Source organism: Heterodontus francisci, chromosome 1, assembly GCF_036365525.1.
Source record: "Heterodontus francisci isolate sHetFra1 chromosome 1, sHetFra1.hap1, whole genome shotgun sequence".
NCBI lineage: Eukaryota > Metazoa > Chordata > Chondrichthyes > Heterodontiformes > Heterodontidae > Heterodontus > Heterodontus francisci.
This window is the reverse complement of record NC_090371.1, coordinates 160,507,486-160,532,651: the sequence shown is the minus strand read 5'-3', so window position 1 is coordinate 160,532,651 and position 25,166 is coordinate 160,507,486. Positions and strand designations below refer to the sequence as shown.

Genomic DNA, 25,166 nt, shown 5'->3' with positions numbered 1-25,166 from the left:
CTATCTGTGCCGTCAGCTCATCTATCCTGTTACAAATGCTACGTGCATTCAGATAAAGAGCCTTAAGCTTTGACTTTTTACCTACTCTGGTTCTAATTTCTGTTGTTCTCTTGTACTTGTATTCTCTGCCCTTTCCTGTCACTCTCTGATTAACGTATGTTCCTTCACTATCCTGCACCTCTGCTCTTTCGTTACTTTTCGACTTTTTAAATTTCCCTTCAATTGAACCCAACCCCCCACTATTTAGTTTAAAGCCTTATCGACAACCCGAGTTAAACGACTCGCCAGGACGCTGGTCCCAAGTGAAGCCCATTCCAATGAAACAGCTCTCTCCTTCCCCAGTACTGATGCCAGTGTCCCATGAATCGGAACCCATTTCTCCCACACCAATCTTTGAGCCACACATTTACCTCTCTAATCTTATTTACCCTATGCCAATTAGCATGTGGCTCAGGTAGTAATTCAGAGATTACCACCTTTGTGGTTCTGCTTTTTAATTTGGCCCCGAGCTGCTCATAGTCCCTCAGCAGAACCTCTTTCCTAGTCCTACCTATGTCGTTGGTACCTATGTGGACCACGACAACTGGATCTTTTCCCTCCCACTTCAAGTTCCTCTCCAGCCCAGAAGAGATGTCCTTAACCTTGGCACCAGGTAGACAACACAGCCTTCGGGATTCTCTATCTTTGCTGCAGAGAACAGTATCTATTCCCCTAACTATGCTATCCCCTCGTACAACTACATTTCTCTTTTCTCCCCCCACTTGAATCATGGTGCTGTGGTCAGTTTGCTCATCCGCCCTGCAGCCTGTGCCCTCGTCTACACCGGGAGCAAGAACCTTGTACCTATTGGATAACGGCACTGGCTGAGGCTCCTCCAAAGCTAAATTCTGGATCCCCATACCTGCCTCACTCAGTCACACCCTCCTGTCCCTGGCCATGGTCCAGATTGGATGTAATTAATCTAAGGGATCTGACTGTCTCCTGAAATACAGTGTCCAGGTAACTATCCCCCTTCCTGATGTGTTGCAGTGTCTGCAGCTCGGACTTCAGCTCATCAACTCTGAGCCGAAGTTCCTCGAGCAGCCAACACTTGCTGCAGATGAGGTCAGCGTGGATCGCACCGGCGTCCACCAGCTCCCACATACTACAGCTGCAACACATCACCTGCCCAGCCATCTCTATTCTATTTAATTAATTAATTTGGATCACAGTATTTAAGAAAATAAACTATTTAAGTGTACTCTTAATCGGCCATGACCTCAGTACAATCGCAGCCCGACATGAGACTGAAAAGACCATCCGACAGCTCAAAAACAATAAGGCTGTCGGCGCAGACAAATATCCACCAAAATTCAAAAATACGGCTGAGAGGCACTCTTGACATAAATACATGGACTCATCTCCCTCATCTGGAAGCAGAGCATGCCAGGGGATCTCCGAGATGCCGTAATTGTGACCATCTTCAAAAAAGGCGACAAGACCAACAGCGGTAACTACAGAGGGGTATCCCTGCTGTCTACCACAGGGAAATTCATCGCAAGAATCCTTCTCAACCGCCTCCTCCCTGTGGCTGAAGAGCTCCAACCGGAGTCACAATGCGGATTCCATCCGTTAAGAGGCACCGTGGACATGATCTTCACAGCAAGAAAAACGTAGGGAGCTGCAGCAACCTTTATACATGGCCTTCTTTGACCTCACAAAAGGCTTTGACTCTATCAACAGGGAGGGATGGAACATCCTCCTCAAATTTGGCTGTCTGGAGAAATCCGTCACCATCCTGCACGACAACATGCAAGCTGTAATCCTTGCCAACGGATCTGCCACTGACCCAGAGTGCAAACTGGGGTCAAGCAAGCCTGTGTTATTGCACCAATGCTCTTTTCCATCTTCCTCGCCGCAATATTCCACCACATCTTCATGAAGCTCCCTGCCAGAGTAGATCTACTCTGCAGGACAAGCAGGAAACTATTTAATCTACGTCGCCTCCAGTCTAGAACCAAGGTCACCTCAAGCTCCGTCATTGAGCTGCAGTCTGCTGACAACACTTGCGTATGCGCAGACTCACATGCCGAGCTTCAAACCCTCGTCAATGCATTCAAGGAGGCCTTTGAAAGAATGGGCCTTAAGCTAAACATCCGGAAGACTCTTAGCTTACGATCCACTTCCCACTCATCTTTTCATGGGTAGATGGCTGGAGGCTAGGGTTCTCTCAATCCTCTTTCCTATTCTATTCCTATCCATTTCCTTAAAAGACTATGCTTTGATGAAAAAGAATAAACTTCTCTACTTTACTTTAAGAAAAATGAAATTAGCATGAGAAAAGATACTTTGCTTCAGCTACTGCGTTTCAGAGGCATTCGTAGAAGACTTGATGTCAGAACAGGCAACAGGAAAGGTCACAGACCTGAAACGTTAACTTTGCTTCTCTCTTCACAGATGCTGCCAGACCTACTGAGGATTTCCAGCACTTTTTATTTTTATTTCAGATTTCCATAATCTGCAGTATTTTGCTTTCAATTAAACATTTTGTTTGGTTCATGGTTCAAAATTCATCTAATCTTTTTTAGATAAGGATCTACTGTGATAAGGGATGACACTCTAGGCTTATTACACTTCCTAAAGTTTATAGAACATAAAGCTACAAAGGTGTATTATTTCAGTACACTTCAATCACACACACAACCTAAAAAGTTATACCCTTTACCTGAAAAAAAACTTTTGAAGCGGACCTTCTAGCTTTTCTTCAAATGGTTTTGAAAACAACTGAGCAACAACTACTTAACGCTGAAGAAAAATATTTCAGAGAAGACTATATTGGTGCATCCTAGAATAACAGATACACTTCAAACACTGACTGCACAAACTGCACTGAAATAGCTTTAAGCAAAAATATTAAGTCCAAATGTATGCTTTTAGGAGAGGCTGAGACTTTCAAACGAAAATGTTTTTCAAAGGCGTAAAAAACACAAAAGGCAAGTCAATATATAAATTTAATTGTGTCACCATGAAATTCATTGCTTTTTAGTTTGTTTATTTAACAACTTTGTAAGTAAAATTTCCAAAATGCAGAACAAAAAAATAAACCTTCTTTCAGGAATCAGTTTGAGTGATTTGCAAGGAAAAGAGAATACAGATCATGCAATCAGATACTGAAAAGGTAAGTGATCAGGTTATCAGAAGTCATAGAGCACTATCTACCAGGCTTCAAGTTGGTGGAGTTGGGAATGGGTAAGGAACTGTTTGTTAAAGAAAAATATAATATAACATGCAATTGCAATAGGGGAGGTGGTGGCATAGTGGTATTGTCACTGGACTAGTAACCCAGTGACCCAGGGTATTGCCCTGGGAACATGGGCTCAAATCGCACCACGGCAGAAGGTAGAATTTGAATTCAATTAATAAATCTGGAATTAAAAGCTAGTCTAATGATGGCCATGAAACCACTGTCAATTGTTGTAAAAACCCATCTGGTTCACTAATGTCCTTTAGGGAAGGAAATCTGCTGTCCTTACCTGATCTGGCCTGCATGTGACTCCAGACCCACAGCCCTTTGAAATGGCCTAGCAAGCCACTCAGTTGTATCTAACTGCTACAAAGTCAATAAAAATGAAACTGGACAGACCACCCAGCATCGACCTAGGCACTGGCAAACCCAGCCCCGTTGAGCCTGCAAAGTCCTCCTTACTAACATCTGGGGGCTTGTGCCAAAGTTGGGAGAGCTGTCCCACAGACTAATTCAGCAACAGCCTGACATAGTCATACTCACAGAATCATGCCTGACAGACAATGTCCCAGACACTGCCATTACCATCCCAGGGTATGTACTGTCCCACCGGTGGCGGCAAAGTGACAGAGTCGGAAGGGAGTTGCCCTGGAAGTCCTCAACATTGACTCCGGACCCCATGAAGTCTCATGGCATCAGATCAAACATGGAAAAGCAAACCTCCTGCTGATTACCACCTACTGTCCACCCTCAGATGATGAGTCAGTACTCCTCCATGTTGAACACCACTTCGAGGAAACAGTGAGGGTGGCAAGGGCACAGAATGTACTCTGGTGGGGGATTTCAATGTCCATCACCTAGAGTGGCTCGGTAGCACCACTACTGACCAAGCTGGCCGAGTCCTAAAGGACGCAGCTGCTAGACTGGGTCTGTGGCAGGTGATGAGGGAACCAAGAGGGAAAAACATATTTGACCTCGTCCTCACCAATCTGCCTGCCGCAGATGCATCTGTCCATGACAGTATTGGCAGGAGTGACCACCGCACAGTCCTAGTGGAGACGAAGTCCCGCCTTCACATTGAGGATATCCTCCATCAAGTTGTGTGGCACTACCACCATGCTAAATGGGATAGATTACGAACAGATCTAGCAATGCAAAACTGGGCATCCGTGAGGCGCTGTGGACCATCAGAAGTGTACTCAACCACAATCTATAACCTCATGGCCTGGCATATCCCCCACTCTACCATTACCATCAAGCCAGGAGACCAACCCTGGTTCAATGAAGAGTGCAGGAGGGCATGCCAGGAGCAGCACCAGGCATACCTCAAAATGAGGTGTCAACCTGGTGAAGCTACAACACAGCACTATCTGCGTTCCAAACTGCGCAAGCACCATGCGATAGACAGAGGGAAGTGATCCCATAACCAACGGATCAGATCTAAGCTCTGCAGTCCTGCCACAGCCAGTCGTGAATGGTGGACAATTACACAACTAACTGGAGGAGGTAGCTCCACATATATCCCCACCTTCAATGATGGGGGAGCCCAGCACGAGTGCGAAAGATAAGGCTGAAGCATTTGCAACAATCTTCAGCCAGAAGTGCCGAGTTGATGATCCATTTCGGCCTCCTCCTGAAGTCCCCAGCATCACAGATGCCAGACTTCAGCCAATTCGATTCACTCCACGTGATATCCAGAAACAACTGAAGGTACTGGATACTGTAAAGGCTATGGGACCTGACAATATGAATAATACTGAAGACCTGTGCTCCAGAACTTGCCGCACCCCTAGTCAAGCTGTTCCAGTACAACTACAACACTAGTATCTACCCTACAATGTGGAAAATTGCCCAGGTATGTCCTGTACACAAAAAGCAGGACAAGTCCAACCCGGCCAATTACCGCCCCATCAGCCTACTCTCAATCATCAGCAAAGTGATGGAAGGTGTCATCAACGGTGCCATAAAGCTGCACTTGCTTAGCAATAACCTGCTCAGTGACGCACAGTTTGGGTTCTGCCAGGGCCACTCAGCTCCTGACCTCATTACAGCCTTGGTTCAAATGTGGACAAAAGAGCTGAACTCAAGAGGTGAGGTGAGTGACTGCCCTTGGCATCAAGGCACCATTTGACCGAGTATGGCATCAAGGAGCCCTAGCAAAACTGAAATGGGAATCAGGGGGAGTCATACCTAGCGCAAAGGAAGATGGTTGTTGTTGTTGGAGGTCAATCATCTGAGCTCCAGGACATCACTGCAGGAGTTCCTCAGGGTAGTGTCCTAGGCCCAAACATCTTCAGCTGCTTCATCAATGACGTTCCTTCAATCAGAAGGTCAGAAGTGGGGATGTTTGCTGATGATTGCACAATGTTCAGCACCATTCGCAACTCCTCAGATACTGAACCAGTCAGTATAGAAATGCAGCAACACCTGGACAATATCCAGGCTTGGGCTGATAAGTGGCAAGTAACATTCGCGCCACACAAGTGCCAGGCAATGACCATCTCCAACAAGAGAGAATCTAACCATCTCCCCTTGACATTCAATGGCATTACCATTGCTGAATCCCCCATGATCAACATCCTAGGGGCTACCATTGACCAGAAACTGAACTGGAGTAGCCATATAAATAACATGGCTACAAGAGCAGGTCAGAGGCTAGGAATCTTGCAGCGAGTAACTCACCTCCTGACTCCCCAAAGCCTGTCAACCATCTAGAAGGCACAAGTCAGGAGTGTGATGGAATACTCTCCACTTGCCTGGATGGGTGCAGCTCCAACAACACTCAAGAAGCCCAACACCATCCAGGACTAAGCAGCCCATCCACAAGCATTCACTCTCTCCATCACCGACAGACAGTGGCAGCAGTGTGTACCATCTACAAGATGCACTGCAGCATTGCACCAAGGCTCTTTAGACAGCACCTTCCAAACCCACGACCTCTACAAACTAGAAGGACAAGAGCAGCAAATACATGGGAACACCACCACCTGCAAGTTCCCCTCCAAGTCAAACACCATCCTGACTTGGAACTATATTGCCGTTCCTTCACTGTCGCTGAGTCAATATCCTGGAACTTCCTCCCTAACAGCACTGTGGGTGCACCTACCTCCCATGGACTGCAGCGGTTCAAGAAGACAGTTCACCAACACCTTCTCAAGGGCAATTAGGAATGGGCAATAAATGCTGGCCTGGCCAGCGACGCCCACATCCTATGAATGAAAAAAAAGGTAAAAGTGGACATTTTAAACTTAACATTGGAATCTTTCAGAAATGTTAACGGAGTAATTTTCAATGCAGCATGGCTCAAGTAGTGATTTCAAAATGTTGGCACAGACTTTGCAGTCAGCAGCAAAGTGACGGCACCGGCTGCTGACTTCGACAAAGCATGCACAAAGATCTAGTGTCCTCTGCGGCGTGGATTTCATCTTTCCCAACTTTAGTTTGATACTGTCACCAAGTCTAGGGGATCTCTAGCTGTACAGCAACAGTGATATCATCAATCAGGCTAAGCAGCCAATCACACTGAAGAATTCTCAGCCAGCAAACCAGGAAGTGAAATGCACTGGTTATCATTTTTAATAAATTTTACAGAGAACAAAATAAAAAATTTGGACTTTCACATGGGAATAAGGTAAAAGTTAAAATACCAAACTTTAAAAAAATACATCAAAAACCTTTGGAATAATAATGTTGAAATTTGTCAATATTGAATACTTTTTCAGGGCCGGAGAAGTTGTTTAGCAGTAGTTACGGCTTAGTCCGCCATTAAAAATTCAGTTACACCTCATGTAACAAGGCAGAACATTTTTTTTTTTTTGCAGTGATATTACAGCCTAAAGGGATTCACATGTGGGGAGGCAGTGGACCAGTGGTATTGTCACTTGACTCGTAACCCAGAGACCCAGGGTATTGCTCTGGGACATGGGTCCAAATCCCACCATGGCAGAAGGTGGAATTTGAATTCAATTAATAAATCTGGAATTAAAAACTAGTCTAATGATGGCCATGAAACCATTGTTGATTATCGTAAAAACCCTTCTGTGTCACTAATGTCCTTTAGGGAAGGAAATTTGAGGTCCTTATCTGATCTGGCCTACATGTGACACATGTTGACTCTTAATGTCCTCTGGGATGGCCTAGCAAGCCACTCAGTTTTATCAAACCGCTACAAAGGCAATAAGGAATAAAGCCGGATGAACCACCTAGCCACCAGAAACGACAATGGCAAACCCTGTAAAGTCCTCTTACTAACATCTGGGAGCTTGTGCAAAGTTGGGAGAGTTGTCCCGCAGACTAGTCAAGCAACAGCCTGATATAGTCATACTCATCGCCATCACCATCCCTAGGTATGTCCTGTCCCACTGGCAGGACAGACCCAGTAGAGGTGGCGGCCCAGTGGTATACACTCAGGAGGAAGTTGCCCTGAGAGTCCTCAACATCAGACCCCATAAAGTCTCATGGCATCAGGTCAAACATAGGCAAGGAAGCCTTCTGCTGATTACCACTTACCACCCACCCTCAGCTGATGAATCAGTACTCCTCCATGTTGAACACCACTTGGAGGAAGCACTGAAGGTGGCAAGGGCGCAGAATGTACTCTGGGTGGGGGACTTCAGTGTCCATCACCAAAAGTGGTTCGGTAGCACCATTACTGACCGAGTAATTACTGACTGGTCGATTCCTAAAGGACATAGCTGCTAGACTGGGTCTGCAATGGGATGTGAGGGAACCAACAAGAAGGAAAAATATACTTGACCTCGTCCTCACCAATCTGCCTGTAGCAGATGCATCTGTCCAGTATTAGTAGGAGTGACCACCGCACAGACCTTGTGGAGACAAAGTCCCGCCTTCACATTGAGGATCCCTCCATCATGTTGTGTGGCATTACCACCATGCTAGATGGGATAGACTTCAAAGCTGGGCATCCATGAGACGATCTGGGCCATCAGCAAGAGAATTATACTCAACCACAATCTGTAACCTCATGGCCTGGCATATCCCCCATTCCACCTACAATCAAGCCGGAGGATCAATCCTGGTTCAATGAAGAGTGCAGGAGGGCATGCCAGGAGCAGCACCAGGCATACCTCAAAATGAGGTGTCAACCTGGTGAAGTTACAACCCAGGACTACTTGCATGCCAAAGTGCGTAAGCAGCTTGCGATAGACAGAGCTAAACAATTCCACAACCAACAGATCAGATCCAAGCTCTGCATTCCTGCCACATCCAGTCGTGAATGGTGGTGGACAATTAAACAACTAACTGGAGGAGGTGGATCCACAAATATCCCCATCCTCAATGATGGGGGAGCCCAGCACATCAAAGCAAAAGATAAGGCTGAAGCATTTGCAACAATCTTCAGCCAGAAGTGCCAAGTGGATCCATCTCGGCCTCTTCCTGAGGTCCCCAGCATCACAGATGCCTGTCTTCAGCCAATTCGATTCACTCCGCGGGATATCAAGAAACAACTGAAGACACTGGATACTGCAAAGGCTCTGGGCCCTGACAACATTCCGGCAATAGTTCTGAACACCTGTGCTCCAGAACTTGCTGCTAAAGCCTGGTTTGGGTATAAAATTAAAACCTGACCTGGGCCCGAGTCCTTTAATGTTTTTTCAGGTCTGACCCGAATATCGTTCATCCATTCCGGCAGCAGGCTATTCCTGCAGATGGAGTTGTGGGGAATCATGGATAAGCCTGATCCCATGACATCCCAGAAGCAGCACTGCCCAGTCCAACCCAACCCAACCCGAATACTGCACTCGAAATATAGACTAGACCCAACCTGACCCTGACACATGTAGTCGGGTCTCGTCAGGTTCGAGTCGGGTAGCCAGGCTTTGCTTGCCACACCCCTAGCCAAGCTGCTCCAGTACAGCTACAACATTGGCATCTACCCGGCAATGTGGAAAATTGCCCAGGTATGTCCTGTACACAAAATGCAGAATAAATCCAAAGCGGCCAATTACTGGCCCATCAGCCTACTCTCAATCATCAGTAAAGTGATGGAGGGTGTCGTAACCATTGCTATCTAGCGGCACTTGCTTAGCAATAACCTGCTCAGTGACATTCAGTTTGGGTTCTGCCAGGGCCACACAGCTCCGGGCCTCATTACAGTCTTGGTTCAAATGTGGACAAAACAGTTGAACTCAAGAGGTGAGGTGAGTGTGGCTGCCCTTGACATCAAGGCAGCATTTGACCAAGTATGGCATCAAGGAGCCCTAGCAAAACTGAGGTCAATGGGAATCAGCGGGAAAACACTCTACTGTTTGGAGTCATCCCTAGCACAAAGGAAAATGGTTGTGGTTGTTGGAGGTCAATCATCTGAGCTCCAGGACATCACTGCATTACCAAAACTGAATCCCCCATGATCAACATCATGGGGGTTACCATTAACCAGAAACGGAACGATAGTAGCCATATAAATACCGTGGCTACAAGAGCAGGTCAGAGGCTGGGAATTCTGCGGTGAGTAACTCACCTCCTGACTCCCCAAAGCCTGTCCACCATCTACAAGGCACAAGTCAGGAGTGTGATGGAATACTCTCTACTTGCCTGGATGGGTGCAGCTCCAACAACACTCAAGAAGCTCGACACAATCCAGGACAAGGCAGCCCGCTTGATTGGCACCTCATTCACAACCATTCACTCCCTCCACCACAAACACACAGTGACAGGAGCGTGCATCATCTACAAGGTGCACTGCAGCAATGCACCTTCGACAGCACCTTCCAAACACGCGACCTTTACCACCTAGAAGGACAAGGGCAGCAGATGCATGGGAACACCACACGTGCAAGTTCCCCTCCAAGCCACACACCATTCTAACTTGGAACTATATCGCCATTCCTTCACTGTCGCTGGGTCAAAATCCCGGAACTCCTTTCCGAACAGCATTGTCGGTGAACCTACACCACATGGACTGTAGCGATTCAAGAAGGCGGCTCACCAACACCTTTTCAAGGGCAATTAGGGATGGGCAATAAATGCTGTCCTAGCCAGCGATGCCCACATCCCACAAATGAATTTTTAAAAAACATGAGTTTGCGCGATTTCTAACGATTGCCATTTGTGGGAATTTCGACAGTAAACTCTGAAGCAGCAGGGAATCACTGCAACTTTTCGATTTCTATGTCTAAATGTGCATGTGCGGATGCCCAATGTTGCAGTTGTAAAGACGGTGAATGCTGACAGTTTTGGCATCATTACAAGCGCAAAACCTGGGCCACTACTAGTAGTAGCTGCAAGAACTATATTGGTGATATTTAGCGACTTTAACCAAATATCGATTGGGTTGGTATTAAAAGGGTAAGGAGGGGGAAGAATTTTTGAAATGTGTTCAGGAGAACTTCCTTGATCAGTATGTTCTCAGTCCAACTAGGAAGGAGGCATTGCTGGATCTGGTGCTGAGTAATGAGGTGGGTCAAGTGGTTAAGTTTCTTAGGCACGAATGATCATTGTGGCATCATGTTTAGACGAGTAACAGGGAAGGAGCAAGGAACAATCAGAAGTAGAATGCCTAAATTGGAAGAGGGTTAACTTCAATGGGATGAGAAGGGATCTAGCCAAGATAAAATGGAAACAAAGACTGACAGTAAAAACTGTAAAGAAACAATTGGTAATCTTTAAGGAGGAGATGCTTCAGGTACATTCCAACAAGGGTGAAAGGTAGGGGAACCAAAGCCAGGGCCCCTTGGATGATGAGGGAGATAGAGGATATGATGAAACAAAAAAAAGGTGTAGGGTGCATGTCACATGAATTCTTCAAGTGACAACCAGGTCAAATACAATAAAGTTAAGAGGTGAACTGAAGAGGAAATTAGACTGGCAAAGACAGAATATGAAAATAGAATGGCAGTCAACATAAAAAGGAACGCAAAAATCTACCTGCATGTAAATTGTAAGCAGGTAAGAGGCAGTGTGGGTTCTATTAGGAACAAAGAGGGTGATATATGCAAGTCTAGAATACTTAATGAGTACTTTGTATTGGGGTTCACTAAGGAAGAGGATGCTGACAAAATATCAGTGGAAGCAGAGATGGTAGAGGTAATGGATGGGGTGAAAATTGAGAGGCAGGAGGTACTAGAAAGGTTGGCTATGCTTAGAATGGATAAGTCACCTGGTTCAGATGACTTGCATTCCAGGCTGCTAAAGGAAGTGGAGGTGGAGATAGTGGAAAGACTTACCATAATCTTCCAGTCTTCCCCAGATATGGGGTAGGTGCCAGAGGATTGAGAAGTGGCACATGTGACACTCTTATTCAACAAAGAGTGTAAGGACAGTCCTAGTAACTATAGGCCAGTCAGTTTAACATCAGCGATGGGTGAGGTTTAAGAATAAGGGTAAAAAAAACTGGAGAGGTTTGCGGGTTCTTGGGAAGGTGCCGTGGAAAGGGGACAAGATGTTGGGGGTAATGGAGGAGTGGATCAGGGTGTCACGGAGGGTACGATCCCTTCGGAATGCTGGCAGGGCAGGGGAAGATGCATTTGGTATGGCATCACACTGGAGGTGGCCCATTTCCCGCACCTCTACCCTCATCCCTTCCCCTCCCTCCCAGAACCGTGACAGGGTCCCCCTTGTCCTCACTTCCCACCCCACCAGCCTCCACATCCAAAGAATCATCCTCTGCCATTTCCGCCACCTCCAACGTGATACCACTACCAAACGCCTCTTCCCCTCTCCTCCCATCAGCATTCCGAAGGGATCGTTCCCTCCGCAACACCTATTCCACTCCTCCATTACCCCCAACACATCGTCCCTTTCCCATGAAATCGCAGGAGGTGTAATACCTGCACTTTTACCTCCTCTCTCCTCACTATCCAAGGCCCCAAACACTCCTTTCAGATGAAGCAGCGATTTACTTGTACTTCTTTCAATTTAGTATACTGTATTCGCTGCTCACAATGTGGTCTCCTTTACAATGGGTAGACCAAACGCAGACTGGGTGACCGCTATGCGGATCACCTCCACTCAGTCCGAAAGTATGACCCCGAGCTTCCGGTTGCTGGCCATTTCAACACACCGCCCTGCTCTCATGCCCACATATCAGTGTTCCAGTGAACATCAACACAAGCTCGAGGAAAAGCATATGATTTACCGATTAAGCATGCTACAGCCTGCCGGACTGAACATTGAGTTCAATTATTTCAGAGCATGACGGACCCCCCTTTTTATTTTATTTTAGTTTGTTTCATCATTCATTTTTCTTATCTTGTGACTGCCCACTGTTTTTTTCATATTTGTGCTTTGGGCCAGGGTTGTTCACTTTTCTGTCCATTAACACCCTCTCTGCACTAATGGTGTGTTGAAAGACAAAGCTTTAACATACTGTTTGCCTTTGCTCCATGACCTTCTGGTCAGTTATTCTCTGTGATCCTGTCCTATCAACACCTTGCCTTTTGTTATCTCTTGCCCCACCCCCGCTTTATTTGCTTAAAACCTATTAAATTTCTAACCTTTGCCAGTTTTGATGAAGGGGCACTGACCCGAAACGTTAACTCTGTTTCTCTCTCCACAGATGCTGCCAGGCCTGCTGAGTATTTCCAGCATTTCTTGTTTTTATTTCAGATTTCCAGAATCTGCAGTATTTTGCTATTATTATATAAATGTCTTGGATATTGGAATACAGAGTAACATTTCAAAATTTTTCAATGATATTAAACTTGGAGGAGTGGCAAACAGTGAGGATGATCCAAATCGCCTGCAACAAGACATTGATAGGCTAGCAGAGTGGGCAGACCAGTTTAAAATGGAGTTTAATTACAGACAACTGTGAGGTGATGTATTTTAGCAGAAAGGATGGGGAAGCTCATATAGACTTAATGGCACACTTCTAAAAAGTGTGCAGGAACAGAGAGACCTGGGGGTGTATGTGCATTGATCTTTGAAGGTGGCAGGACATATTGAGAGAGTGGTTAGCAAAGCATATGGGATCTTGGGTTTCATAAATAGAGACATTGAGTATAAAACCAGGGAAGTTATGCTGAATCTTGATAAAGCATTGCAAAGGCCCCAACTCCAGTATTGCATCCAGTTTTGGTCAGCACACTTTAGGAAGGTGCAAGGGTCCTTGAAAGGGTGCAAAGGAGATTTACCAAAATGTTTCCAGAGATGAGGGATTTTAGCTACGAGGCTAGGTTGGAGAAACTAGGGCTGTTCTCTTTGGAGCAAAGGAAATTATGGGGAGATTTGATAGAGGTGTACAAAATTATGACAGGTTTGGATATGGTTGATGAAGAAATCCTGTTCCCATTAGCTGATGGTACAAGGAGTAGGGGACACAGATTTAAGGTTTTGGGCAAAAGATACAGAGGGGACTTGAGGAAGAACTTTAAAACAAAATCGCAGCCAGTGGTAATGACCTGGAACTCACTGGCTACAAGAGTGGTGGAGGCAGAGACAATCAATGATTTCAAAAATTGGATGGACACTTGACGGAAACAAACTTGCAGGGCTATGGCAAGAGCGGAGGAATGAGACTGACTGGATTGCTGTCCAGAGAGCTGGCACAGATTCAACAGGCCGAATGGCCTCATTTTATGGCTAGTACATCTAATTATTTACTCCTCAGAAGGCAAAATAAATGTTGCCAGCTAATCCTAAGTTTTTTTCTGCAGAGTACACTGGGTCAGAGTTTCCACTTTCGGCACAATCGGTAATCTGAATGCAAATTGCGCTAGTTTAGGAGGATCTCTGAGCCAACGCAGCCAGCACATGCGCAAGCTCCGACATCATTCGAGCATGTCCTGAAATATGCCATCTTGCCAGGGCCACCTCACAAATGCACACGTTTGCATCAGCACGCACTATGATATCATCATGTGCGCTAAGCAGCCATTGAGGGGGGAGGGGGGGGGGTTTGTGCATTTTTGACCGGGATGTCTCTTGTCAATGCAGCCAGTGCACACGCAAGCCCCAACATGATCTGAGTGCGTCGGTAAATTTGCCACCTTGCTAGAATCAACTTGCACGTGTGCACGTTGACGTCAGCACGCATCATGATGTCATCACATGCTGTGTGTCTATCTGGGAGCGGGGAGAGGGCAAGGGGGAGCGGTGGACAAGCGGCGATTGAAGATGCAAACAGGAAGGAGCAAGCAGGAGATAGAAGCAGCCATGGAAGGTGGGGGCCTGGGTAGGGGGGGTGCGGATTTGCGCTTTTTCAACTGACTTTCAGACTCCAATGAGTGGAATTTGCCAATGCTGTTCATTCGCTTTTCTGTGCATATTGAGCAGCACCATCTTTATTTCAGGCAACTGCCTGAGCTGTTGTTAACAATGACAGTAAACCTTCTCTGTACTGCCTCCAACGCATTTACATCCTTCCTTAAATAAGGAGACCAGTACTGTACACAGTTCTCCAGATGTGGTCTCACCAATGCCCTGTATAGCTGAAGCATAACCTCCCTACTTTTGCATTCAATTCCTCTCACGATAAAAAATAACATTCTATTAGCTTTCCTAATTACGTGCTGTACCTGCATACTAACCTTTTGCGATTCATGCACTAGGACACCCAGATCCCTCTGCATCTCAGAGTTCTGCAATCTCTCACCATGTAGATAATATGCTTCTTTTTTATTCTTCCTGCCAAAGTGGACAATTTCCCACTTTCCCACATTTATACTCCATTTGCCAGGTCTTTGCCCCCTCACTTAACCTATCTATATCCCCTTTGTAGCCCCCTTATGTCTTCTTCACAAGTTACTTTCCTACCTATCTTTGTATCATCAGTAAATTTAGCAACCATCCCTTCAGTCCCTTCATCTAAATCATTTATATAAATTGTAAAAAGTTGAGGCCCCAGCACAGATCCCTGTGGCACACTATTCATTACATCTTGCCAACTAGAAAATGACCCATTTATGCCTACTCTCTGTTTCCTGTTAGCTAGCCAATCTTCTATCCATGCCATTATGTTTCCCCCTGCACCCTGAGTTTTATTTTCTGCAATAACCTTTGATTTGGCACCTTATCAAATGCCTTCTGGAAATCTAAGTACAATACATCCACCGATTACTCTTTATCCACAGCACATGCAACTCCCTCAAAGGACTGCAATAAATTGGTTAAACATGATTTCCCTTTCATAAAACCATGTTAATTCTGCCTGATTGCCTTGAATTTTTCAAAATGCCCTGCTATAATGTCTTTAATAATAGCTTCTAACATTTTCCCTAAGACAGATGTTAAGCTAACTGGCCTGTAGTTTCCTGCTTTCTGTCTCCCTCCCATTTTGAATAAAGGAGTTACATTCGCTATTTTCCAATCTAACAGAACCTTCCCCGAAAGTAGGAAATTTTGGAAAATTAAAACTAACACATCAACTATCTCACTAGCCACTTCATTAAACACCTTTGGATGAAGTCCATCAGGACCCAGGGACTTGTCAGCCCGCAGCTCCAACAATTTGTTCAGTACCACTTCCCTGGTGATTGTAATTTTCTCGAGTTCCTCCCTCCCTTCCATTTCCTGACTTACAGATAATACTGGGATGTTACTTGTATCCTCAATAGTGAAGACCAATGCCAAATATCTGTTCAATTTATCTGCCATTTCCTTATTATCTATTATTAATTCCCCAGACTAACTTTCTATAGGACCAATGCTCACTTTGTTCACTTTTCTTTTTTAAATATCTATAGAAACTCTTACTGTCTTTATATTTCTAGCTAGCTTTCTCTCGTACTCTAATTTTACCTTCCTTATCAATCTTTTAGTCATTCTTTGCTGTTTTTTATATTCTGTCCAATCTGCCTCCTATCTTTGCGCAATTATATGCTTTTACTTTAAGCTTGATACTGTCTTTAACCAGTTTATTTAACCATGAATGGCGGGTCCCACTCTTGGAATTTTTCTTTCTCATTGAAATGTATCTATTCTGTGTATTCTGAAAAAGCCCCTTAAATGTCTGCCACAGCATCTCTATTCACCCATCCCTTAACCAGATTTGCCAGTTCACTTTCGCTAGCTCTGCTTTCATGCCCTCATAATTGCCCTTATTTAAGTTTAAAATGCTGGTCTTGGACCCACTCGTTTGCCCCTCAAACTGAATGTATAATTTAACCAGATTATGATCGCTGCTACCTAGGCTGCTGCCTTAATTATGAGGTCATTAATTAATCCTATCTCGTTGCACAATACCAAGCCTAGTATAGCCTGCTCTCTGGTTGGCTCCAGAATGTATTGTTCCAAGAAATTATCCCCAAAACATTCTATGTACTCTTCATCTATGCTACCTTTGCCCATCTCATTTTTCCAATCTATATGTAGGTTCAATTCCCCATAATTATTGCTGTACCTTTTTGACAAGCTGCCATACTTCTTCCTTTATATCCCATCCTACAGTGTGGTTAATGCTAGGTGGCCTGTACACCACTCCCACACATGACTTCTTGCCTTTATGATTTCTCATCTCTGCGGCACAGAGCTTCACAGCTCCAGCGACCCAGGTTCGGTTCTGGGTACTGCCTGTGCGGAGTTTGCAAGTTCTCCCTGTGACCACGTGGGTTTCCATCGGCTGCTCTGGTTTCCTCCCACAGCCAAAGACCTGCAGGTTGATAGGTAAATTGGCCATTGTAAATTACCCCTTGTGTAGGTAGGTGGTAGGAGAATTGAGGGAAGGTGGGGATCTGGTGGGGAATATGGAATTAATGTAGGATTAGTATAAATGGTTGGTTGATGGTCAGCACAGACTCGGTGGGCCGAAGGGCCTGTTTCAGTGCTGTATCTCTCTCTCTCTCTCTACATTTCAACGACACTGCATTTGTGCATGTGCAAATAGCGTGCCATCTAGCGATTGCGTTGTCAACAAACGTGTCCTTTCTTGAAATGAAGTCATGGTTCAAGTTTCCCCTTGAATTCATTTCCGTAATCAAACGCAAATCTGTCCACGAACCAGTGGAATCTAGTGAAAAAGTTACCCCCACATATTACGTACACTCTAGCTGAACCTAATCCCTTGAGGATTCCAAACCAACTCCAAGATTTGGAAAACTATAGCTTAACCGTCCCTGAAAACTATTAACTGGAATTCTTGGATTTGAATAAATGTCAACTAATTTGCTAATAAAATAAAGCTGAACAACTCAAAGATCTACATTTGTTTGAAAGAAACTTAGCTGCTCCCTCAAGATTTACTGATAACCAAATGAAACTTGAAACATGTATTTTGAATTAAGCTTAGTACAAGATTCTGCATCAGGGCTTTAAAATTCCTCAGGCATTGTGACCAATTTAAAGGACAGCGACAACGCCAGACTAGAAGGCATTTCATTTGTGTCACAAAATTATCTGTTTAAATATACATGCTTGTTCAGTCACTAAATATTGACTTCGTTTCTAATCAATGATTCAGAGAAATAGCAAAACGTTAAAAGATTTGCTGAATTTCTAACAGCGTTAATTCATTCAGTAGCTGACAATTACTTGTACAGTCACAAGATTACAGAACTATCACGAGTATACACCATGTAAATTTTACAATACAGCAACTTTTAATAAAAATGGCAGTATTGCATGAACTTGGTTTCTTCTGATTATGGCATTTTTATTGCTGTGCAAGGAACATATAGCGAGATCATTGTAAAAAGGTTACATTTGTGCCAATTATAAATTGCAACAGAGTAGACTGATTACAGAAATAATCTATGGCTGATTGTCAGTTTATAAAAAAATGGGATTGGCACCACCTTCCAAGTTAAAAAACATTGATCAACAGCTAAATAAGATCATTCGGATTTAGACCATTGTATATTATTGTACAGTCAATTTCTTATCACATTTTAATATATTCTACAGTCTGTGTGAAATAAATAAGTAAAATGTAACAAAATGACAGGGTCAATTTTACTCCACAAACCTACAAAAGTAAAGAACTGTACCTTTTCCAGTTCCCGAGGAATTCGCAAACATGTGTACACTTTCTCCCTTCTTTCTTTGTACTTGGCTTCATTGTGTTCCAAAAGATACCCCCGTGTCAACTCAGCACTAATGAATCTCAGCAGGGACAGATCTATGCAGAAAAGATTTTTAAAGCAGGTATTACATCAAGAAACATCAAGTAACTAACTACTCATTCATCTCACTGATTGGGCAGACTGACCCTGCTAATTGCCCAACAGCAATTGTAATTTGAAAGTAACTCATGGTTCATAAAACAGTTTGAGTACAGAGGAAAAAAGTGCTATATAAATGAGGTTCTACTTTTCTTAAAGAAAACTTAAATCATTTCAACCAAGACATAATCTTAAAAAGAAAAATCGCATACTAGAAGATATCAATAGCACTGCTTCAAGAAATGGAGAATCTACTATTTGATATTGTCCAAAAACACACATTAATCATGCTCTTCAATGGGAGGCAGGGTGGGCAGAAGAGCATGGGCATTGTCTAAAATGCTACTCAGACAAAATTTTTGACAAGAGCTACAGCAATTGTTTTCACAGAAGAATATAGACGATTATCTAAAGTGCCTGCTACTGATGGAATCAATTTGTAAGTCAAGCACTTAAGACACTCAAGACTATTGCTGTAGGTAAAAACTATTAATCACTGGGAACAGGTCATCATCCAAAATAAGCTGCTCAATACACCAAAAAGCCAGAGATAACGCATAGAAGAATTAATCACCCCTATCACACAGGCAAAAATTACTGAACTATATAGGTTCATTTAACCAACTAGCAAACTACATCAGTAATTAGCTCAACACTAATATAGATGCAATGAAACAGGATTTATGCAAGCAGGTGTGGAAAATTAATGTATGACTACAACAGCTTGCAGTTTATTACAATTGAACATATTGACAGTATTAAGATTAACCAAAAAATTCCAATCAAAATTAAATTAAAAAATTAGATGCTAGAAATCTGAAACAAAAACAGAAAATGTAGCAAGCACTGAGCAGGTCAATCAGCATCTATGGAGAGAACAGTACAGATGAGGGACTGTTTTGGATGTAGACACTTTGTTATAAGATTAGTAGATATGTTATACCCTGCAAAAGAATAAAATTCGCATTAAGTATGTTAGCCCCCTCCCTTCCCTCAGTCACCAATACATCTATCAGGCTGATCATTACATAATCCATGTCCGGTGCATTTACAATTCATATTTGAACACAAAAAGCAATTGTGTTTTCATATCAACACTGAACTTGCACTGAAATCTGGAGTCAGAGTCCAACCCAACTCCAGAGCGTAGTAGTGCAACATTCTCTGTCTGCTTGAGTTGGGCTTCATATGGATTACAATTCCACTATGGCAATAAACTTTATTTGCAAATACACTTGACATTTATTTTAATGTTTAGGGTGCAGACCTTTGTTTTGTGCTTTAACAACTGTTCAAAATTAAGTTTTTGAAGACAGCTCTACACGTGTGTGTATTTAGGCAGGTGCAGCAGTCAGCCCTGAACAGGATAATTAAACCTCCAGCCTAGCTACAGCTAAAACTGTTTAAATGTTCTGCCACTACAGGTTGGAGCTACAAATCTCACTTTCCAAATGTAGCAGAGGTACAGAATTATTTGGCTCAGTACTGTTACGACCTTTCATGATAAAAAGGTTTTGACCTGAAACGTTAACTGTTTCTCTCTCCACTGATGCTGCCAGACCTGTTGTGTATTTCCAGCACTTTCGGTTTTTATTATGTTTAATCCGGGTTCCTGGTTCTAATAGCAACCAAGATCCCTGGCTTGTTTCTGTGTAGAATTGGTGTGAGGTCACAGGTCTCCTTCAAATCCATTTTGCACTGCATTAAAGTTCAGTTTTTTTTAAAAACAGAAGCAAACAGCAAAGTCCAGCATTCATAACAATACAGGTATTGTTTTGCCCCCTTTCTCCCTCCCACGACTCTCCCCTCCCTCCCACCCACGTCTCTTCCCTCCCTCCCACCCACGTCTCTCCCCCCTCCCTCCCTCTCTCTCTCCCCCCCACGTCTCTCCCCCCCCCCCCCCCTCGTCTCTCTCCCCCCCACGTCTCTCCCCCCCCCCCCCCTCGTCTCTTCCCCCCCCCTCCCTCGTCTCTCTCCCCCTCCCTCGTCTCTTCCCCCCCTCCCTCGTCTCTCTCCCCCCCCTCCCTCGTCTCTCTCCCCCTCCCTCCCTCCCTTGTCTCTCTCTCCCTCCCGCGTCCCTCCCCCACTCCCAGCCACGTCCCTCCCCCACTCCCTCCTTCCCACGTCTCTCCACTCCCTCCCCCGTCTCTCCACTCCCTCCCTCCCACGTCTCTCCCCTCCCTCCCTCCCACGTCTCTCCCCTCCCTCCCTCCCACGTCTCTCCCCTCCCTCCCTCGCTCGATCCCTCCCACGTCTCTCCCCTCCCTCCCAAGTCCCTCCCCTCCCTCCCTCGTCTCTCCCCTCCCTCAAATCCTCCCACGTCTCTCCCCTCCCTCCCTCCCTCCCTCGATCCATCCCACGTCTCTCCCCCAACTGGACAGGGATCCTGTTAGCCCACAGCTCCAACAGTTTGTTCAGTACCACTTCCTTGGTGATTGTAATTTTCTTGAGTTCCTCCCTCCCTTCCATTTCCTGACTTACAGCTAATACTGGGATGTTACTTGTATCCTCTATAGTGAAGACTTCCCCCGCCCCCCTCTCCACCCTATGTCTTTCATCTCCCTCACACCGTCCCTCCCCCAGCCTCCTCCCCACAAACCCTCCCCCAGCCTCCTTCCCACAACTCCCACCCCCACCCGCCCCCAGGCCTCCTCCCTCCCCATAAAGCCCGGGATCCCATATGCTTTACTAACTGGTTTCTCAACTTGCCCTGCCACCTTCAACGATTGGTGCAGATATATCCCAGATCCCTCTGTTCCTGCACCCCCTTTATAGTTGTACCCTTTATTTTATATTGCCTTTCTTTGTCCTCCCACAAACACCCCCCCCGCCCAGCCTCCTCCCCACAAACCCACCCCCCCTCCAAGCCTCCTCCCCACAACACACCCCCCCCAGCCTCCTCCCCACAAACCCCCCCCCAGCCTCCTCCCCACAAACACCCCCCCTCCCCACACACCCCCCCCCCAGCCTCCTCCCCACAAACACCCCCCCTCCCCACACACCCCCCCCCCAGCCTCCTCCCCACAAACACCCCCCCTCCCCACACACCCCCCCCCCAGCCTCCTCCCCACAAACACCCCCCCTCCCCACACACCCCCCCCCAGCCTCCTCCCCACAAACCCCCCCCCAGCCTCCTCCCCACAAACACCCCCCCTCCCCACAAACCCCTCCCAGCCTCCTCCCCACAAACCACCCCCCCCAAGCCTCCTCCCCACAAACCACCCCCCCAAGCCTCCTCCCCACACAAACACTCCCCAGCCTCCTCCCCACAAACCACCCCCCAGCCTCCTCCCCTCATCTTCCCCGTCTCCCCTCCCTCTCCTTTCCCCCTCCCCACCCCACCTCTCCTTTCCCCCTCCCCACCCCACCTCTCCCCCACCCTCTCCCTCCCCCACCTCACTCTCCCCCACCATCTCTTCCCTCCCCCACCATCTCTTCCCCTCCCCACCCTCTCCTCTCCCTCCCCACCCTCTCCCTCCCCTCCCCACCCTCTCCCTCCCCTCCCCACCCTCTCCTCTCCCTCCCCACCCTCTCCTCTCCCTCCCCTCCCTCTCCCTCCCCCACCATCTCTTCCCCTCCCCACCCTCCCCACCCTCTCCTCTCCCTCCCCACCCTCTCCTCTCCTCCCTCTCCATCCCCACCCCACCCTCTCCACTGATCGTCTCTCGCCCTGGTTGACAGACAGACGCTGACAGCTGTCATTGGGCGGGTGGCTCCTGCCACCTAGGTGATCTCGCACTGAGACAGCTCAAGCGCAAACAGCACAGCTCCGAGTATTAACGGCTTTCGCCGGATCCGGGAGCGAAACCGTGTAAGTCATTAGCCTGGGGCACTGTCGTGTGTGTGACCCGTTCCGTCCTGTTCACTCTCCTTGCAGCGCTTCCACTGACACAAGGCCGGTGATCAAGCCGCTGCCCACAACCATTCCACCGGGGGCAGGTTCGGCTCTACTCACCTGACAGGTTCCGTTTTTGCCCTGCGTGTTTGTTTGATTCTTCCTTTGCTTCATAAAACCCCAGCGTTTCTGCCCGGTCAGAACCCCGTTCCTCACTTTCTCTGTTGTCTCCGCTCTCCAGCACCGCCGCCATCTTCTGACGGGAGGAGAAACAAAACCACAAACACCGCCGTCATGTGACCGCCGGGGCTCCGGAGTGGGTGCGCATGCGTGGGCAGCTCGCTTGCTGGCTGCGAGATTGGAGTTCTGGAGAGAAAGTGGCAGTAGGGATTCGGGGGTTGTATTGGCCGGCTTAGAGTCTCTGGTTACTTCTGTTACAACCGTTCATAAGGATGCCATTTAAAAATATACCTTCCTCTGACAGTATTTTATGGTTATATTTTCCCGTTTAGCTTAAATTTAAAACAAGCGTGTGGGTAAACACACTTTCAGTACTTAGACTCATGGCGTATGCTCAGTTGTGTCCACTGGAAGCTTTGTGCAATTCTCGGCATCATAGAGTGGTTACAGAAGGAGGCCATTCAGCCTCTTGTGTCTGTGCCTGCTTTCTGCAAGAGCAACACACCTCGTCCCACACCCCTGCCTTTTCTCTGTAGCCCGACAACTTTTTTCTCTTCAGGTGCTTATCCAATTCTCTTTTGAAAGCCACGATTAAATCTGCCTCCACAACACTTTCAGGTAGTGCATTCCAGATCCAACCACTCGCTGTATTAAAAAAGCTTTTCCTCATGTCGCTCTTGCTTCCTTTGCTGATACCTTAAATCAGTGCCCTCTGGTTCTCCATCCTTCCGCTAATGGAAACAGTTTCTCCCTATCCACTCTGCCCTGACTCCTCATGATGTTGAACTCCTCTATCAAATCTCCTCTCAATCATCTCTTTAAGGAGAACAGTCCCAGCTTCTCCAATCAATCCATGTAACTGAAGTCCCTAATCCCTGGACCCATTCTCATAACTCCTTTTTGCATCCTGTCCAATGCCTTCACATTCTTCCTAAAATGTGATGCCCAGAACTGGACACAATACTCCAGTTGAAGCCGAACCAGTGTTTTATACGGGTTTATCATAACCCCCTTGCGTTTGTGCTTTGTTCCCCTCCTTATAAAGCCTGGGATTCCATATGCTTTATTCACTGGTTTCTCAACTTGCCCTGCCATCTTGAATGATTGGTGCATATATAACCCAGATCCCTCTGCTCCTGCACCCCCTTTAGAATTGTACTCTTTATTTTATATTGCCTTTCTTTGTCCTTCCTACCAAAATGTATAATTTCCCACTTCTCTGCAATACATTTCATCTGCTGCTTGTGTACCCTTTTCACCAGCATGTCTATGTCCTCTTGAAGTTTATCATCGTCCTCCTCACAGTTCACAATATTTCCAAGTTTTGTGTCATCTGCAAATTTTGAAATTGTGCCATGTACACCTAAGTCTAGGTGATTAACATATATCAGGAAAAGCAATGAACCTAACACTGACCCCTAGGGAACCCCAGTGCGTACCTTGTATCCATGCTGCTACTGTCTATTCCATAGGCTCTAACTTTGCCGACAACCCTATTATGTTGCACTTTATCAAGTGCCCTTTGAAAGCCCATGTACACCACATTACCCTCATCAACTCTCTCTGTTACCTCATCAAAAAACTGAAGCAAGTTAGTAAACACAATTTGTCCTTTACAAATCATTGCTGGCTTTCCTTAATTGTCCAAATGACTGTTAATTTTGTCCTGAATTATTGTTTCTAGAAACTTTCCCACCACCAAGATTAAACTGACTGCCTGTAGTTGCTGAGTTCATCCTTACACCCTTTCTTGAACAAGTGTGTAACATTTACAATTCTCCCGTCCTCTGGCACCACCGCTGTATCTAAGCAAAATTGGAAGATTATGGCCAGTGCCTCTGTAATTTCCACCCTTACTTCCCTCAGTATCCTTGGATACATCTCATCTGGTTCTGGTGACTTATCAACTTTAATTACAGCTATCCTATCCAATCCATCCTCTTTATCAATTTTCAGTCCATCCAGTGCCTCAACTCTCTCCTCTTTCGCTATGACTTGGCAGCATCTTCTTGGAAAAGACAGATGTAAAGTATTAATTTAATACCTCAATCATGCCCCCAGCCTCCATGTGTAAATCCCCTTTTAAGTCCCTAGTCCGCCCCACTTCTCCTTTTACCACCCTTTTACTGTTTATGTGTGTATAGAAGACTTTTGGATTCACTTTATGTTAGCTACCAGTCTCTTCTTATACTCTCTCTTTGCTGCTCTTATTTGGTTTTTTTCATTTCCCCTCTGAACCATCTATATTCAGCTTGATTCTTACTTGTATTATCCACCTGACATCTGTCATATGCACCCTTTTTCTGCTTTCATCTTAATCTCTATTTCTATATCGTCATCCAAGGAGCTCTGGATTTGTTTATCTACCTTTCCCCCTTGTGGGAGTGTACTTTGACTGTACCCGCACTATCTCCTCTTTAAAAGCAGCCCATTGTTCTGTTGCAGTTTTGCCTGGCAATCTTTGACTCCAATTTACCTGGGCCAGATCCATTCTCACCCCATTGAAGTTGGCCCTCCCCCAATTAACTATTTTTATACTGGATTGCTCCTTGCCCTCCAGTCTTCCTCCTGCCCCACTGTACAGCTGAGCTAGCCGTAGTGCCATGGGCTAGGCTTTGGCTGCATACCCGAAAGGAACCATCACTGTCACCAGTATTCAGAATGGAATACTGGTTGGAGAGTGAGATGCCCTCAAGGGACCTCTTGCACTACCTGCCTGGTCCTTGCCTGCCTGGCGGTCACCCATCCCCTCTCTGCCTGCATACCCTTAAGCTGTGGGGTAACCATATCTATAAACATGCTATCCATGAAACTCTCATTCTCATGTGATGCAAGCTGCTGCTCAAGCTTTGAACACAAAGCTGGTGCTCCT

General features: G+C 45.8%; 1 protein-coding gene across 2 annotated transcripts in view; it reads right to left on the bottom strand.

The window, feature by feature from the left end:
• The window catches only part of LOC137373080 (transmembrane anterior posterior transformation protein 1-like), a 189,203-nt gene extending 166,798 nt beyond the window's left edge, over positions 1–22,405 (bottom strand). The window contains exons 1-2 of one of the 2 annotated variants that reach the window (XM_068037933.1): positions 22,235–22,405; positions 18,106–18,236 (exon numbers count right to left, since the gene is read on the bottom strand). In XM_068037933.1, coding sequence (XP_067894034.1) covers positions 18,106–18,236; positions 22,235–22,367 — 264 coding nt within the window. In that variant the 5' untranslated portion in view covers positions 22,368–22,405. The remainder of the gene's footprint in view (positions 1–18,105; positions 18,237–22,234) is intronic. The other variant, XM_068037943.1, reaches the window with a different exon arrangement.
• Between the last annotated feature and the right edge of the window lie 2,761 nt (positions 22,406–25,166).